The sequence below is a fragment of the Miscanthus floridulus genome, chromosome 14 (genome assembly GCF_019320115.1).
Source record: "Miscanthus floridulus cultivar M001 chromosome 14, ASM1932011v1, whole genome shotgun sequence".
Lineage (NCBI taxonomy): Eukaryota > Viridiplantae > Streptophyta > Magnoliopsida > Poales > Poaceae > Miscanthus > Miscanthus floridulus.
Genome location: NC_089593.1, coordinates 84,625,447 through 84,643,240, shown reverse-complemented (window position 1 = coordinate 84,643,240; position 17,794 = coordinate 84,625,447). Strand labels below are relative to the sequence as shown.

The window sequence follows — 17,794 nt, the reverse complement described above, 5'->3', positions numbered from 1 at the left end:
AGACCAGTTACCAGTCAATTATAAAATGTAAGACATGAAGTAATACAAAAACTAATACAAGTTTTGAAACTTTTTTTTCTGGAAGCTTGGCTCGTTTAGCTCGCGAGCGGCTCGCGAGCTGGCTCGAGTTGGCTCGTTATAGCTAACGAGTTAAAATCTTGGCTCGGCTCGGCCGAGCCGAGTCGAGCCAGCCACGAGCCGAGCGAGCTAACAAGCTTCGAGTTTTTCGTCCAGCCTTAGTTGCACGCCTGCTGGTTGTAGTGCCATCCCATCAATCAAATCATCATTAAATTAAAATGCTTGTGGACTCAATTGAAAATAAATAATCTTGTTTGTATTTGATCAACAAACTCTTTATCAAGTTCACTAAGACGAGTCGTAATGGTATACATGAAGTCTGCAGAGTTGACGTGGCAGTCTTGAAAACTGCAAAATGAAACTCCTCACTGAGACTGACCTAACGATATTCACCTTATTCATGTCTGATTTTTTTTATCAACGAGCAACACAATGATATACATGAATCATATTTACACTTGATTATAGCTACATGAAGACATTAAAGAATTAATAGACAGTCACGCTGTCTGTTTAGCTGCCCGCATGTATTATGACATCATCATAGAGATAGCGGGTTGTACATACCCTAATATGATGAATTTTGATCAACGTACGGTCATATATTTACTAATAATTAATTAATTAAAAAAATAGGGAAACCTTTTCTACCTCTCGAACGCGTCAAGAATTTCAATGTAATTGTATGCAATGTAATCCATCGTGTAAGAAAAATAGAAAACGCCTGTTCCCCTGCTCTCTAGTCCCTCTCCGTTCCCTCGGACACCTCCAAACCCTAGCGGCGATGGCGTCCGCGGCGGCGGGCGCGCCGAAGCGCTGCTACTACGAGGTCCTGGGCCTACCTCGCGACTGTTCCCCGACCGACATCAAGCTCGCCTTCCGCCGCCTCGCTCTCTCGCTCCACCCCGATAAGCAGCCCCCTGGCTCCGACCTCGCCGCCGCCACCGGCGCCTTCCAGGAGCTCCAGCATGCCCACTCTGTCCTCTCCGACCCGCAGGAGCGCGCCTACTACGACTCCCACCGCTGCCAGATCCTCTTCTCCGACCCAGCCTCCGCCGGCGCCAAATCCGCCTCCCCCGTCCCCGACCTCTTCGCCTTCTTCTCCTCCTCCGCTTTCTCCGGCTTCTCCGACACGGGCCGCGGCTTCTACAAGGTCTACGGGGACGTCTTCGACAGGGTCTTCGCGCAGGAGCTCGCCTACGCGCGCCGGATGGGGGTTCCTGAGCCCGCCGCGCCGCCGGTCATTGGGAACCTCGATTCCCCCTATGCACAGGTCACTGCTTTCTACAATTACTGGCTTGGGTTCGGCTCGGTCATGGACTTCGGGTGGGCGGCCGAGTGGGATGCCGCGCGCGGGGAGAACCGCCGTGTGCGGAGGCTCATGGAGGAGGACAACAAGAAGGCGATGCGCAAGGCGCGGCGGGAGTACAATGACGCTGTCAGGGGCCTCGCCGCCTTCTGCAAGAAGAGGGATAAGAGGGTGGTGGACATGGCTCTTAAGAAGAAGGCGGAGGAGGAGAAGAGAAAGGCAGAGGAGAAGGAGAGGAAGGAGGAGGAGAAGAGGAAGAAGGAGCGAGCCATGGCATATCAGGAGCCTGAGTGGGCGAGGACGGAGGAGGAAGAGGAGGGATTATATGATGAAGACGAAGAAGAGGAGTTGAGGGCCAAGAAGGAGGAGCTGTACTGCGTGGCTTGCAATAAGAAGTTCAAATCGGACAAACAGTGGAAGAACCACGAGCAGTCGAAGAAGCATAGGGATAAGATCGCTGAGCTGAGGATGGCATTTAAGGAGGAGGAGGAGTCTTTGAAAGAGGCAGAGGAGGGGCAAGGTGATTGGAATGAAGTTGATGTGGGGTTTGATTTTAAGCCTACACAGGAGTCAGATGATGAGAGTGCATTTTCAGATGCTGCAGAAGAGTTGGCTGAAGAATTTGAGGAAGGTTTGGAGGTGCATGATAAAGAGGATGGTGATAAGGATTTCGTTGATAGTGCAGAGCAGGAGGTTGGGTCATATGATGAGGCAAGTGTATTGGAGGCAATGCTATCAAGCCGCAAGAACAGAAAGGGTGGTTATGTGGCTCCTCCAGAGGAGGCTTTGTCTGGTGCTGCTGAGGATGATGACGATCATAGAAGTTCTGAAGTTAATAATGCAAAAAGGAAAGGACGCAGGCGACGGGCAGCAAAGGAGGAAAAAGATGAAGGTAATTATGCTGATAATGAGCATCATGGTAAAAGTGAGGTTCAGCCTGAGGGATCTGGCCCTGGTAATGATGTTGACGATATGATGGAAGGGCCATCCTCTTCTAATGACAACAGTGGTTCAGTGAGCAAAGGAGATAAACAGAATGGTGAAAACACGAATCCTAAAAAGAACAAAAAGAACAAGAAAGGCACAGAAAAGAAAACAACTGTTTCTACTGATCAGAAGAGTACATCTAAGGCTGACCAGAAGAGCACATCAAAGGGGAAGAAACAAAAGGTACATATAATTTCTTTCCTTCAAGGCAATGTGAAGTTAATATTTGAGCCTCTTATGGTTTACAACAAGCTCGTTGAGTTGGGAATAAAAACCTTCTATGCTGTTTGGTCCTGTAGCAGGCTGAATACTTCTAATTTGAACCACGTGTATCAATGATTACAGATCGGACGACTAATCACGATTAAAAGGTGCTCGATAAGGGTCCTCGATTAGTTTGGACCGATTAGAAACCTTATCGTCCGATAAGTTGCGACTAATCACGATTAGTCGTCCGATCAGACACATGACGACTAGTTGGGCCAGTATATTCAGCTAAAGAATTCGGCCCAGCTAAAGAATTCGGCCCACCTAATAGCTGGCCCATTAGGGTAAGATAAGAGTGAGTGTCTGAGTGACGACTGGCGAGTGAAGGAGCTGGCTGCAAGCGCCGCACACGGCACATTTCTCTCTCGCTCTGGCTCTGCTCTCTCTCGCAGCTCCGTCCGCAGCGGCGCAGCTCCGTCCGCGGCCTGCAGCTCCCTCGCCGGCGCAGCTCCGTCCGCGGCCTGCAGCTCCCTCGCCGGCGCTGCTCCGTCCGCGGCCTGCAGCTCCGTCCGCAGCGGCGCAGCTCCGTCCGCCGGCGCAGCTCGTCCGCGGACTGCAGCTCTGTCCGCAGCGGCGCAGCTCCGTCCGCCGGCGCAGCTCGTCCGCCGGCGCAGCTCCGTCTGCAGCGGCGCAGCTCCGTCGGTCAAGCGCCAGGGTGCGGACGATCTACGAGAGCAAGCTCCTGGAGCACGACCCCGAGCGCCACCTCGCCTGTCTCCTCCCCTGTCTCGCGCGGACGGCGTTCACGAACAAGGACTGCGGCAAGGGCGAGCGCGAGGCACAGTGGGCGGTAGAGCAGAGGGCACTCCACGGCCTGAACCAGCTCGCCACCTCCTCCTCCGACCTTCTAGTCTGCAGCTCCGTCCGCGCCTCTCGCCGGCGTCCGCAGCATCAAGATGAGACACCACTCTGCCTCCTCTGCCATGTTTACATATATTTACATCATAATATATATAGTATATACATGGTCGATCAGGCCATCTAGGCACAAGGACGACTAAATGTCCGACTAGCCGATTAGACCGATTAGGACCGACTAATCGTCCCTTATCGACGACTAATCGTCCCTTATCGACTTATCGGTGGTCATACGACTAGCCTCGATAATACGATCTGAAAACATTGATGTGTATACAGTTGCAGTATCAGATAACCACTTCCACGACACATTCCGACTGTTTATACTTTTGATTGAAAACTTATTGGGCGTTTGTTGCTTCGGAGCATTTGCTGCTTCAGAACCAATTTTTATAGCACTGCTTAGAGCATAGACAAGATGTTTTGAACAAGGCATCATTCGAGGGCCATTAGTTAACTCCTACGAGTTATAATGTATTGGTAATATGTAGTTCCTAAAAATAGAGCTAGACATCACATCACATTAGATTGGTTTGGGGGGAGGTATTTTGATATATCTTGGAAATTGGAAGTTTGTTACTTTGATCTACCCTTTTCTGTTATCTTAGTGTGTGCTTCAAACATTTCAAAACTCAGGCGTTTGGATAATTCAGAATAATGTGTGCTGGAAGTTGTACGTGGCTAGAATGCCATCTGACATATTGAGAAGATGATACTGAACTAGGCAGTTTACTTGCACACTTAGTAAAGACAACCTTGGACTCTGGTAGTCTTTTACATACCTTTAGGCTACGTTCGGTTTCCAGGGAATCGCGTCCTGGAACCGTTCCAGCCAGGAACACTATTGTAATATGTATAGGCCACCTTCACGAGGATTCATTCCTAGCCGGAACGGCTGTAACCGAACGAGCCCTTAATGTAGTACCACTGTTTCTGCCTAAAAAAATTTGGTCGCAACATTATTTTAATTTATACTCACCCTGTTGTGCAATCCAGATACAAATGGGTGGTATGTTCTATCGTAAAGTTGCAATCTATACTGATGTTAGTATGTTACTTGTTCGTCTTCCACAATTTGAAAAAAGAAAGCTGGGGTCGTTAACAATAGGTGTATAGGGTATAGATTAGTATTTTTCAGTGTTGAAAATAGCGAGCTTATGGCATTTAGCGGTGGCTTGCTCAAACTGCTGTGACAACTATACCGGTGCTATGCGGACGCTAAGCCATTTAGCGTTTTGGGAAAATACATGCAATTTATAGGCCAGAAAAGCCATTATTCCATAAAAAATTCAAACAATTGCTCACATAACATAAGCGATAAGTTGGTAGAAGATATATGACATAAGTACTTGTCCAGCAGCCTATGACATAAGTAAACACCAACCAGACAATCAAATGCTGATTGCCGGCTGCTTAAGTTCTTAACTTCACAGAACATGTGGAATCTGTTTAGCGCTGCTAAATAAATGGCCCGCTAAAGCTGTTTAGCACCGCTATTGCCTGATATAGCACCGATAGCGACCATACCTCAGAAAAGAGCAAAGCTTGGTGGGGAGGGGCTCCAGCCACTATAGGGGTGCTATAGCACTCTATTTTCAACATTGATTTTTAAACAAAATGATTAGGAGTAAAGTTTAAAAAAGAGAGCAATCTTGGTTGCATGTGCTATTATGATTTATCATATTAAGATGTCCTGTGATTTCTGTTTAACTTATAAGGTGTAGATTGGCTTTGGCTCTTTGCAGTTTTACACCCCTAACTGATCCTACACATAGTTGTGCATTCATAGAGAATTTTGGGGGTAGCTCTGTGTTTTGACTGTTTTGGTATTGTGTATTATGACACTGTACTACTGGAAACACGTTCGTTACCTTGTGGCATGGAACTCAAAGCTGATTGCTTTTTCTTTTATTACGTGTTTGTATACTTTATTTGAAAGCCAAATTATCATAAGTTTGTGGAACTTCAATTCAAAATTCACAGAACTTTAATAGCTGGTATTACTGTGTGTGGTTGTGTTATGACCGGGAACGTCTACCAGCGCAGACGTGCCAGCCGTGGCTGAACGGTGGCCCTCGCCTAGGCGTGCCGGTGCGCGATCACCACGGGGGCACGTCAAACCTGGACGCTGGTAGCAGGCGCCCAGTTGGTTAGCAGGATCCTAGCATCTAGGAACATTATCTATTTGATTTGCTGGATTTATTATTCCGTTGAGTTAGCAAGAGTTTGTTAGGATTATTGGTACAAGTGTGGAACATTATTCACTTAATGAAGTTAGCCAGAGATTGAGATTAATCTCTCTTGCTCCCTGGCGTTCTAGTCGCTCTCCGTTCTCGTGTATTCGTCCTAGCCTCTACACGGCGCCGCCTCCTCGCCGCCGGGCATTCAAGCCACGGCCGCCCATCTCCCATTCCTACTCCTTGCGCAACAGGTCTAGCTCCAACAGGTTGTGGTATGATGACCTTGATATTGAATTATAGTTATAGTATATATACTACAAAAAAATTTTACCTGTAGGTTTAATGGCACATGCCCAGATTTGATAACACTTGTTATATGTATCAGGAGGTCTCAAAGGCACCCAGTAATGATTGTGAAACTTGTGGAGGAACTTTTGAGTCAAGGTATTGCAGCTACCATTTCCCCCCTCTTCGCCCCTCCCAGTACTATGTTGCCTTTATACCTTGGAATTTGAAAAAAAAATTATGGTTAAGCTGAAAATGGTCTCGTTGTAGGAACACATTGTTTTCTCACTTGGAAGAAACAGGTCACGCAATGCTGAAGACGAGGCAGAAGAATCGTCGATGAGGGAAATAAGTTGAACTTCCAGGCACTTTGTCACTTGTTGATTCTGCTTGTTGCCACATAACAGCATGATTCTCTTAATTTTTTGGCCCAATTTTGATATGTAGTGGAACGGATTTTTTTCGTAGCTTCTGTATGTGTAGTGTGGAGATGATGTTTTGGTTACAATGCAATATGGTACAGGGGGAGAAGACACTGATAATTACAATAATAACATTATTTGTGCGACCTATGCCATCCTTACAACCCTAACTCTTACAATGGCAGCTGCATCTCACTATCTCAGGTGTCACAGTTTCATTTTTTTTAATTTTTTTTATTGTTTTCAGTTCTCTTGGGCCAAATTTGTAAATTATGTTTGGTGTGGCAGAGTTTAGCCACCAAATTGCATCCTTTGAGCTGGACAACATGAGTCCGAGAAGCATTATATCAGAGTCAAGCATTATAAGAGGTGGACATCTTTGTCATACTAGCCACAAGCTACATCTTTCTGAACATAGCTTTTACCCTGTTAATAATGATAAGAGAATTTTTTTTTTCTGGAACAATTTCAGTGTACCTATCCTATCAGTCAATCATCTCTGAAAAGAATATAAATAGCTTTTATATGGTTCTATATACTTGATCAATCACACCACAATCATTTTTATGTAGAGCTCCATTTCATTCTACTGAAACTTTCGTGAATGGCTGGAAGGAATGGACTTCCCCTGCTTCCGGCCTTGCTGCTTCATTTTACTGAAACTTTCGTGAATGGCTGGAAGGAATGGACTTCCCTGCTTCCGGCCTTGCTGCTGGATTTTCGTTCTGTCGATGGATTGCAATTGCAAGAGGGGGTTTGCCTGCCGTTTGCGCTTGCAAACACAAGACGAACAACAGTTGAAACTTGATGAAACAAAGAGCGCGACAGGACATCAGGATCACTCGGTGCTCCTGTGACCTGACGAAGCCATGAGCACGGCGACAGCGGCGACGAACATGAAGAGCATGAAGCCGAGCAGGACGTAGGTCTTCCGCGACGACTTGCGGTACTCCCCGAAGAGCAGGACGCCCCAGAAGGTGCTGACGAGCGGCAGCGCCTGGACGGCATCGGCGGCGGCGTAGCCCGCGGCCTGGCCGCCCATGAACTGGAAGCCGTTGCCGAAGCCGCAGAGCAGGCCGGCGAGGAGCGCCCACTGCCGGCCGTTCCAGTCCCTGAGGTAGGCGCTGAAGGAGGACTTGGGCACGCCGGCCATGGGGCGGTAGAGGAAGAGGATGTTGAGGCCCACGCCGATGACGAAGCACGAGATGGAGAAGTAGAAGAAGGCGGTGTACACCACCAGGTGCGGCACGCTGTCCTTGAGCGTGTGCCACTGGTCGTTGGTCGCCAGGTTGAACGCCGGCGAGAAGAGCGAGAAGCACACCCCCGCGAAGAAGACGATCCCCAGCCCGATGAAGGTGCTCGAGCCGAATACCTGGTGAGGTGTTTGTACGTGCAATACAATTATCACCAAGATAAAACCCCACAGCATTGTGGCGAGGATGTTTGTTCAGAACAAATCTGTGTTTGTTCATCCATAAGTATATGGATGAACCGTGAACGAGCGACGAAACGAAGGTTTACCTTGATTGATCGCCGTTCTTCGAGTTCAATGAGGTATTCTGCAGTGCCTGCCTCAGCTTTGTCAGCTTGCTTGGTTCCAGAGGCTCCATTCTCCAAGTCTTTGGGAGCATCTGAAATTAGATTTGTTTTTTCTTTAGATAATGAACATCTGAAACTAGATATAGAGTTACTAAAAGAATCTGCAACAAATCAGCAGCAGTTTTCAGTTTTCACACTTTATTACACTGTACCTTTATCTAGGACTTGTTTGCTTGGTTCAAAAGTTCCACTTGTCCTGTAAACGTTGTGCGGAAGAACAATCAGAGCAGTCTACTATTATAAATAAAAAGATGTAAATGGCCTAACGTTCAGAGATACTGAATTTAGTCACAGATACGGTGCAAAATCTGAATGATCAGATCCTTGTCAAAGAGCGAAAAAGCGGAAGAAAAACAGTAATTACCCAAGTTTGTTGGCATTTGTGGAGCCACTGAGTTTCTTCTCATTGTCAGCTGCATTGGAGGCATGGACAGCAGAGCCAAGGATGACAGCAACAAGGAAGCATGCCACACCGGGGAACAGAATCTCTGCCCGATTGATGCGGTTGTCCAGGAAGTAGTTCAGTGTCGTGCCTGAAAAACACAAGGGATGGTACAGCACATATGATTTATTAGTCATGTATGAACATTGAAAAATCAGGAATTCAAATAAGACTTTTCTGTCCAACACATTGACATTTTTGTTCCAAGGATGCTCCTTAATAGACTAACTACATGATGTTCTTCTATTTCAAAGTTGATAGTAACATTTCTTCATCTGTGTTTCAAAAAAAACATTTCTTCATCTGCACAAATAAATAAATAAATACACACATATTGCCCTGACACAACACAAGGAGCTTGCTTACAAGTTACAACTAATAGGCCAATTTGCTCAAGAAACTTGTTCTGTCAGACTACCACCGCATGATTTGCTTGAATCTCAAAAGAAAATGTAGACATTTCATTTTTTCCCCTTGTCAGCAAGCAAGATCTTTTTTTTCTAGATATTCCTAGACTCCAAAGCAAAGCAAATTTCATTTATGGGGGAAAAAATAATAAAAAGGTAAATTCCCATTATCATTGAGGTCCCTCCCATCCTATGTGATTAACAACGATGGTGACATGATGGAGATTGGAGAATGAGCTGCCCCACTGAGGCACTGACCAGATCTTAGAGAGAGAAGCGATGGAGATCACCAACATACCAATGACCACCACCATGCTGGAGCTGATGACCTCAGTGACGGAGAGCCCGACATACGCCCACGCATACTGCGTCGAGAGGTTCCCGACGCTGAGCACGACGCCGCCCGCCATGGCGAAGAGCACGGAAGGCCAGTTGTCCTGGCTGAGCTGCGTGAAGAAGTTGGGCATGCCGCGCTTGCTGTCCCCGAGCTGGCCGAAGGTGAGCGCGATGAGCACGGCGGCGAGGAGGTTGGTGAGGGAGTAGTCCAGGTACGTGTGCTGCGGCAGCCGACCCCGGCGCTCCAGCAGGGTGAGCACCGCCGGCCAGGTGCCCAGGAACAGCAGCGACGCCAGCATCAGCGCGATGGCGCCGCCCTTGTCCTCGATCACGAACATGCTGAGCCTGGCTCTGATGGACGACAGTAGTAGAGGGCCTTCTTCTTGGAGCACCTGCAGCAGGCAATAAGCCAATAAGTGATCGATCATGGAGCTCTTGCTTCTGACATATGTTTTGGTAGAACTGAAATCAAATGTTGTTGTACCAAATTTTGGGTCTATTTTCAGTTATTTTACACATGATGCATCCTAAATCTTCATTTTCTGTTTTGAGAAGAAGCTACTACAGAAACACCAGGAAGATACAAAAAGGATTGGCATAGAAAATCCATTGGGGGGGGGGGGGGGGGGGGGCGGAGGCACCACCAAACATGATGAACAAGAAAGTGGCCCTCCAGCTACCGTCCGTCCGTCCCCAGGGATGAGATTCAGATTCATCAGAGCAGGGGAAGAGGAAGATCCACCCCAATATCTCAACCAGAACCAACCGGAGAAAGGAAGCATGTCCATGAACAAGGTGAAGAAGAAGAAGAACAAGAGCACAAAGCAGAAAGCTCCTACCTTGTGGGAACTGAGCAGAGAAGACGCACATGCAAGAACATGTTCCATGGCCGTTTTATAGCAGCCACTGACTAACAAGCCCTGCCACTGACCAAAAAGTCCAACTTGCTCTGCATCAGTTTGACTGGCGCCGCGGACACGAGTTTGCGGCGTGTGTCTATCTCCTTGAGATCCATTCACCAATGGCGTTGGAGCTTTATGGGAAGTGGGAAAAGAGGAGGAGAGATGAAGAAATCGACAAGGCATGCACTCATCGGCGTAGAAAATAATGGGAGCGATGACAGTGACCCTCCGGTCATTTGCCTCCAACGCTCCACGATTTTCTGAACATTTTCTTCTTCTTTTTTCGTTGGATTTTTTTCCTACATCCAATCAGGGAGCAGAGCAGACATGGATTAAAAAGGTAATGTTGAATTGGTCCAGTGAATTAGACACACAAAAGAAAACGTGGTGGATTTAGTGCACAAAACCATGCATGCATGTCTCTTTCAGTGATATCATCATCCAAGAACAAACAAACAAATAAAAGATCCATGTGTGAACCCAACCCAAGGAAGAGAAGGCTTCGTTGACCCATCGCCCATGCCCTCCCTCCCACACGAACGAGATAGAAATCCCTGGCCTCATTCGCCCTTCATTTTGTTTCATCGTCGCTATGTAAAAAACGTTTTTTTTATCAACGGGATGAATTTTTTTTTAGGGACAGCCGGTGATAGAGCCGCCCCTATAAATGGTTGCCAAATGAACCGTCCTTACAAATGAATTTGTAGGGGCGGTCGGTGTTATCAGCCGTTCCTACAAATGCCCTGATTTGTAGGGGTGGCTCGATATCCAGCCGCCCCTATAAATCGATTTGTAGGGGCGGCTCAATATCCAGCCGCCTCTACAAATGGACGCCGAATATTAAAAAGTAAGCACTAAAATTTAAATTTTATAAACGACTTCGGATTAAGAAACAATCAAAACGAAAGTTGTAGATCTCAAAAAGTTATGAAACTTTATAGTTGACAACTTTTTCAGTTGAGATCATTTACTACTTGAAAATACTGTTTGAAATTTTTGTTCCCGTTTTGTCATCTAATTCGGAGCCAATTCTTAAAACTGGTCTAGTTTTCGCATACGGACTCCGATTTCGACATTCCATATATCAAAATCGATCAGAAAAAAATTTCGGATCCGTCCATCCACCGTTTTATCAAGGTTCGAAAAATTTAGATTGGTCAAAAAATAGTCACAAGATCATCTTTTCGTGGTCACAAGGTTTTTGTCGATTTTGAGCAAGTTTTCTAAAAATTACACAGGCCACGTCTTTCACTTGTTTCAGCTCATATTTTCTGTGGTTACTTCTTTTGTGCTCTTAAGTAAATGAAAAATATCAAAAAAAATAAAATAAAAAAGTCAAAATTTCTCAAAAACAACGACGGCATTTAGAGGAGCACATAGAGAAGGCCAAACGTTATTTTGGAACACTAATTGATTTTAGATGAAAAAATCATGAACATAGAAGTTGCAGAACTTATCAAGATCTATAATTTTTATTTTGGTCATTTCTTCATCCGATAAAGTGGTAATAATATTGTTCATAAAATTTACATATCTCTCTTATAGTTTCATAAACAATAAGAGGGATATGTAACATTTGTGAACAATGTTACTACCACTATGTTGGATGAATAAATGATCAAAATAGAAGTTGTAGATCTCGGAAAGTTATAAAACTATATAGTTGACAACTTTTTAATTTGAAATCATCTTGTCAAGGAAAATTACGTTTGAATTTCTAAAATTTGAAATTTAAATTTTGTAAACGATCTCAGATGGAGAAACAACCAAAATAAAAGTTGTAGATCTAGATAAGTTATGAAACTTTGTAGTTGACAACTTTTACATTTGAAATCATCTTGTCAAGAAAAACTACGTTTGAATTTTCAAAAATTTAAAATTTTAATTTTTTAAACGACCTCGGATGGACAAACAGTAAAAATAAAAGTTATAGATCTTGAAAAGTTATGAAACTTTGTACTTGATAACTTTCTCATTTGAAACTATCTTGTCATGGAAAACTACGTTCGAATTTCTATTATTTGAAATTCAAATTTTATAAGTGACCTCGGACGAAGAAACTACCAAAATGAAAGTTGTAGATCTCGAAAAGTTATAAAACTTTGTAGTTGACAACTTTTTCATTTGAATTAGTTTAGGGCCTCAAACAATCAATTTATGCTCAGTTTTGTATAATACATGGGGAATCAAAATGGATTGTGGACACAAGTGAATGTGAGATGTAGTGGTAGAGGAGATGGCGCGCGAGAGAAAGGTCGCCGGTTCAAATCTCGGCCGACGCAAAGTGTGAAAAAATGATGCAACCATAGAGTGAGGGTGTGTGTGGCTGCCGGTGGGGACCTCCTCGGTTAAAAAAAAATTTGCTATTTTTTTGCCCCTTTTTTCGTGGTTTCAGTTTGTGGAAATTAATTTGTAGGGGCGGCTCAATATCCAGCCGCTCGAACCGTCCCTACAAATCAGTGATTTTTAGCCACCCTTTCATAGGGGCGGATGGCAAAACCGCCCATACATAGGGTTACCAGCCGCCTCTACGAATCTTTTTCTACGTAGTGCCTGACAAAATGGAGAACAACGGCCTGTTCGCTAGTTGGTTTCTAGACTGGTTTGGGCTGGCTGGTGCTGGTTTGTTATGAGAGAAAAACACTGTTGACTGGCTAGTTTGGGCTGATTGAAACCAACAAGCGAACAGGCTCCAGAACTGAAGAGAGGGGCTTTCGCCGATACGACGTCGCCAGCGATCGATCTCCTCGGCGGTGGAGCGCCATAACATCCCAGATTCCCAGGAATGATGATGACCTCAGGCTCAGTAGGGTAAAGAAACGAGACAAGGGAGAAAGGTACCTGAGAGATGCTAGGTCGCACGCACGCGCTGGAGACGAAGACGAGGAACAAGAGCGAATTCGTCTCTCCTCCTCCTCCTCGAGAGAGATGCCCAGAAGAACTAACAGCCGGCGTCTCTCACTTTCTGCTACTGAAGCTGATCCATGGGGGAGTTTCGTGGTATATCTCTACAGGTGCTTATATTCTATGGTTGTGTGGCGATGATTTCGTTGAACACAGTTGTCTAAAGATTCTCGGAGGTGCTTTTATTTATTGTATTAATTAACAAAACAAATAGGAGGAGTAGTATATTGACTCCGGATCTGGAGAGCGGCGGTTGGACAGATTCCCCGTTCCCGGCCGATCAACCAGGAAGATTGCCGCGCCATTCGGCTTGGTTTGTTGGGTCGTCCTCGCTCTCCACTCTCCCCGCCGTGCGTGCGTCGTGAGCGTGGCTGCGGTTGGTTTGCGTGCCTCTCAAAAGTTATAAGTATCTCCCCGCCGTTCAAAAAAATGCAATTCACACGGTATCAAGTTTAAGTATTTCAATGTTCAAAAAAAAAAGTTTAAGTATTTCAACCGATCAAAAAAAAAGTTAAAGTATTTCAAATTTAACTAACATATAAAATTGCTCATAGTTATGACATCAAATAAATATTATTAGATTTGTTATGAGCTATATTTTCATAATATACTTGTTTGATGTCAAATACATTAATATTTTGATCTATATATTTGATGACACTTTGGACACTTTAACAGAGAATGCACATATAATTACATTTTTTAATACATAGGTAGTATTTAGGTACAAAAATATTACAAGCCCAGTTAGGCTTAGCTGATTATGTTCTCCGACACGAGTTGTGATGCATTCTAGCTTACAAACCATTTCTACATATTAATTTTTATTGACGGTTGGCTTAATAAAATTCATTGTAAAATTCTACTTATTTCTAAGGGGGGTTCATTGTAAAATTCTACTTATTTTTAAGGGTGGTTGACGTAAAACAACCGCCACTAAAATAGAGCATTAGGGATGGTTTTTATGTTAACCGCCCATAAAAATAGATGATCTGTAAGTGTTAAGTGCCTTCGAAAATCATTTTTTTGAAGCGACCGACTAACTCAACGACCCATTAGAATAGCTAACATATAAATTCATAACTATTATTAAATGAAATCGTATGGAGAGGGAATTTAGGGGGTATTTGGGACTGCTCCACAAACTCTGCCATGGAGCAGCTCTACACAAACTTAAAATTTGTGGAGCACCCCTGATGAGGACATGACACATTCGAATATGACCATTGATTATAAGATGAGCTCATTCCTATATATTGCATAGTGATTTTTTGGTATAATTCACTTGTTCCACATGTACATGTCATTATTTGATTATAGATACAAATGTGTCTCAAAGTGCAAGTCCATCAAAGTTGAACTTTCAGGTCATCGGCAGCCCGACAACACTCCATTGGGAAGGCCATAACTCTTTCACCTGGAGTGAGTTTGTAAGTGCATCTAGCACTTTAGTGGGTTTTGGTGAATTGAATGACAACACCATTAAAGGTCTAACAAGTATGCTAAGTGTTGAATAAAAAATTGAGTTTATTGTATACACTTGTGGACTGTGAAATGAGAAGTGTATATAGGTTCAACAAGAAGGCAAACTTGATGATATTCCATATAATGTTCAAATCAAGGCCAAAATTGTGTATTGTTGTGTTGTAAGATCATGGAAATAATATAGTTCAAGAGAAAGACAACAATACAAATGAAGTTGATGAAATGGCTTCTATGTTGAGGAATATCACAGTATCATGAGAAAGCAAACATATTTGGCAAACATTAAAAGAGACATGAGTTGATGATTTTGGATTGGTCTCAATAATGGCTTGCTTTGCATGAACAAGAAGAGTTTGATAGTGGATTAGCTTTGATCAAGGATTGGAGAATGAGTCAAGAATGCATAAGTGAAGAAATACCAAGCAAAGGTTTAAATGACAAAGGACACAACTCATATTGGATATAAGTCGGTCTCTATGTTGGTTTGCTTGTATGGATAAAGATTTGGAAAATCACTTTGCATTTGCTTTGATCAAGCTAGAAGTATGAAGATAGATATTGAAGTGAGTATTAGGAGTATCAAGCCAAAATGAAGAGGATATAAGGAATCATGAATTGGCTTGACCATATTGATGTTGATTTATATATGTCTTTATATGAATCAAACTAAAGCTTGATTGATCTCAACATTCATATCTAGAAGATATTCAAGTAAGGAACATACTATTGAAGAAATAGTTTTTCAATGAATACTTAATATGATGTGACTTGAGTATGGCTTGATAAGGTGAAGATAGCAAGAAAAGGGCTTCGAGGGACTAAGTGAAGGTGAAGGGCAAGCGATGGCTTGAGGACCGAGGTACCATGGCCGCATTGAGTCGAGTAACTAATCAAGCTATAAGGAGTCATATTGTGTGAGGATCAAATCATTAGTGAAAGTGGCTTGAAGCCATTGAGGTGAACTCATATGTATGGAAATAGTTCAAGTCACATGCTCAAGGTGTGGTTGCTCGAATAGCTGAGATAAAGATGATTGCAACCTCTTATGAAGTGATATTAAGAAGAAATGGCATATGAAGACATTAAAGACTCAAGTGGTTAAAACAGTTCAAGTCACATGCTTAAGGCATAATGGGAATGAGGACAATACATTCAATGGTGGAGCCCCTTACTATAAAAAGGATGCGGTGACCAACTCAAAGGTGTTTAAATTCTTTGATATTTTGAATTTGAGTATAGGAAAAGCCGTATTATAAAGAGGGATACAATGCTTAAGCTAACATGTGCTATCAAGTGCTCAAACTTACACATGCATCCTCAGATTCATAGCCAAGACAGCCAACACTTCACTCTTACCCTTGTTGTCTTGCCTGGTGCGGCACTACTGCACTTGAGCCGTGGCACTACCGCGACTTAAGTGACCATTGGGGTTGGGGGGTATTTATACCTTTCCCCTTCTTCCCCAACGTCCCTCTGGTGCACTTCACTCATTCCAACTCATCCAAAACAGAAAAGGAGCTCTCTCTCTCTCCCTCACTCACCATTGGAGCCCCTCAAGCTTCTCTCTTTGATTCCCTTCCAAATCCAAGAGAGTTTGAGCCTCCAAACTGCATTAGAGAGCAGCCCCAACCGTTCTTCATCTCCTAGAGCACTTGGTTCATGTTTTGGTCGGCGGTTGTGTTTATTACTCTTGGAGCTTTGCTTCTATGTGGCTAGAACGTTGCCTGTGGAGCTTGCCAACTTGTGTGGCAGCTCCGGAAGGTTTGTAATCACCCCAAACAGCTAGTGAAATCACCCGTCATCTCAAGAGTTTATTCTCTTGACTTGAGAATGAGGAAAGGGTTGAAAGAGACCCAAAGCCTTTGTGGCAACCTCAATAATGTGGACATAGGCAAGACTTAGTGGCAAGCTAAACCACATGATAAATTGATGTCTCACTTGTGTTCTTATGATTTGCATTGCTATACTTGTATTTATGGTGATTCTAGGGTTTGGTCTCAATCTACTTGCTCATGAACTTTCGCCAACATCCAAGTCGTGGAATAGGCTCTACACTACCCCATGAACATCAGTAATTTGCTCGATCTACTTTTCCTTGGGCAGTTTTTGAATTGTTGTTCGAGCTTGTCTACAGGCATGGCAGTGCCGTACTTTTATGAGGTAGTGTCGTAGTGCGGCAGTACTACACCTTGGGAGCAGCAGTGCTGCACCTAGAATTTAACTTCCGCTGCGAGTTTGTTTTAAACAGGCCTATTCACCCCCTCTAGACGACATCAAGGTCCTTTCAGAGTTTGAGGTCCATGAGCACTTGATGGAAAGCTTATTTGATAAGCTTTCATATAGATCTGGTCCCACCAATATCACGTTGGCAAGGTCTTCAAATCATTAAGACATTCTGCCGTTGTTTTTGTCTGGTGCTGCGATGTCGTCGTGGGCTTGTTATTCACATTTGGGATCTAGACCCAAGTTGGAGCATGCCCCAAGAAGATGTAGAACACCTAAGAGATGCCCAAGGACGTCCTCCTCCTTGGCCACCACCTTAGGAGCCAAGCAAGGACGTCCAAACCAAGTTGGAGACCCAATCCAAGTCAAGTTCAAGTCCATCTCGGACTCTAGGAGCAGCGTGTAGTAAAACGAACGCCTAGGTCTTATACGGACTCTGTTTTCAACGATCCACATATGGATAGAAAGATAATTTGATAAGGTAACTAATGGAAGTGGTCCCACATAAAAATTCCATCAGAATCAATAGAAAATCGTGAAAACAAGTTGATGTCTAGAATCTATCAGGGTGCTGTGTCGCCGTCTGTTGGGCCGTTGGCCTTGTAACGTGTTAGGACACCTTATGGACGTGAAGAGGGGTCCTTGGACGCACCTCAGGCTATATAATCAGTAGATGCCACCTACGTTAGGGTTTGGGTTTTGCTTTAGATCAATCTATCTTTGAACAGTTATCGTTATCGGTTTGTGAAGTCCCACATTCGAGTGCTTAATCATACATCCGCAATTGTCACTATACTTGAGTTGCGTTTTATCTTGTTCTTGCTTGTGTTCTTCGATTTGCAGCAGGGATTAGCCTTCTTGGCGAGGTCAACCGGATTGTGACACAGTTGATAGCCAGAGGAGACGTGGTGCTAAGGTTGCAGGGTTCGAGTCTTTGTGATTTGAAGCCGAATCGGTGTGTCGCTCTCCACCAAATCGATAGTTATCTTGAACTTGACGGAAGATCGGGAACCCCGTCTCCATTAACCCCTTTAGGTGCTCTCACAACTCCACCATTTTTCCTCGAATAGAGTGCATGGAGTTGAAATCATTTGACTAAAAAACGTAGAG

The 17,794-nt window shown here is 44.1% G+C and overlaps 2 protein-coding genes across 8 annotated transcripts; one reads left to right on the top strand and one right to left on the bottom strand.

Moving 5' to 3' along the window:
- The first annotated feature begins 790 nt into the window (after positions 1-790).
- Positions 791-6,534, top strand: LOC136504230 (DNAJ protein JJJ1 homolog). Of its 4 annotated transcripts, none has more exons than XR_010770817.1 (4): positions 791-2,557; positions 5,820-5,945; positions 6,065-6,123; positions 6,235-6,312. XR_010770817.1 is itself a non-coding variant. In XM_066499082.1 (3 exons), exons 1-3 carry the CDS (start codon positions 863-865, stop codon positions 6,305-6,307), a joined length of 1,827 nt encoding a protein of 608 aa, XP_066355179.1. In that variant the 5' UTR covers positions 791-862; the 3' UTR covers positions 6,308-6,534. The 4 variants fall into 4 exon arrangements, 2 of the variants coding, with proteins under 2 accessions (XP_066355179.1, XP_066355180.1); XR_010770818.1 differs by having other exon boundaries at positions 5,820-5,951; positions 6,235-6,310; XM_066499082.1 differs by lacking the exon at positions 5,820-5,945 and having other exon boundaries at positions 6,235-6,534.
- A 546-nt stretch (positions 6,535-7,080) lies between these two features.
- LOC136504231 (ureide permease 1-like) lies at positions 7,081-13,098 on the bottom strand. 4 transcript variants are annotated; one of them, XM_066499084.1, is made up of 7 exons: positions 12,914-13,098; positions 10,010-10,371; positions 9,133-9,562; positions 8,350-8,518; positions 8,138-8,181; positions 7,908-8,017; positions 7,081-7,758 (listed from the first exon to the last, which is right to left on the bottom strand). In XM_066499084.1, exons 2-7 carry the CDS (start codon positions 10,253-10,255, stop codon positions 7,225-7,227), a joined length of 1,533 nt encoding a protein of 510 aa, XP_066355181.1. In that variant the 5' UTR covers positions 10,256-10,371; positions 12,914-13,098; the 3' UTR covers positions 7,081-7,224. The 4 variants fall into 4 exon arrangements, with proteins under 4 accessions (XP_066355181.1, XP_066355184.1, XP_066355182.1 ...); XM_066499087.1 differs by lacking the exon at positions 10,010-10,371 and having other exon boundaries at positions 12,914-13,096; XM_066499085.1 differs by lacking the exons at positions 10,010-10,371; positions 12,914-13,098 and adding an exon at positions 9,812-10,001.
- Positions 13,099-17,794: the final 4,696 nt, after the last annotated feature.

What these genes read in the sequence shown, in the direction of transcription:
- LOC136504230 (XM_066499082.1), top strand. Translation starts at nt 863, where the DNA reads ATGGCGTCCGCGGCGGCGGGCGCGCCGAAGCGCTGCTACTACGAGGTC. An exon ending in CAAAGGGGAAGAAACAAAAG is followed by an intron (nt 2,558 to 6,064) that starts GTACATATAATT and finishes TATATGTATCAG; the next exon opens with GAGGTCTCAAAGGCACCCAG. An exon ending in GGAGGAACTTTTGAGTCAAG is followed by an intron (nt 6,124 to 6,234) that starts GTATTGCAGCTA and finishes GTCTCGTTGTAG; the next exon opens with GAACACATTGTTTTCTCACT.
- LOC136504231 (XM_066499084.1), bottom strand. Translation starts at nt 10,255, where the DNA reads ATGCCTTGTCGATTTCTTCATCTCTCCTCCTCTTTTCCCACTTCCCAT. An exon ending in CAGCATGGTGGTGGTCATTG is followed by an intron (nt 8,519 to 9,132) that starts GTATGTTGGTGA and finishes TGTGTTTTTCAG; the next exon opens with GCACGACACTGAACTACTTC. An exon ending in CAAACAAGTCCTAGATAAAG is followed by an intron (nt 8,018 to 8,137) that starts GTACAGTGTAAT and finishes ATCTAATTTCAG; the next exon opens with ATGCTCCCAAAGACTTGGAG.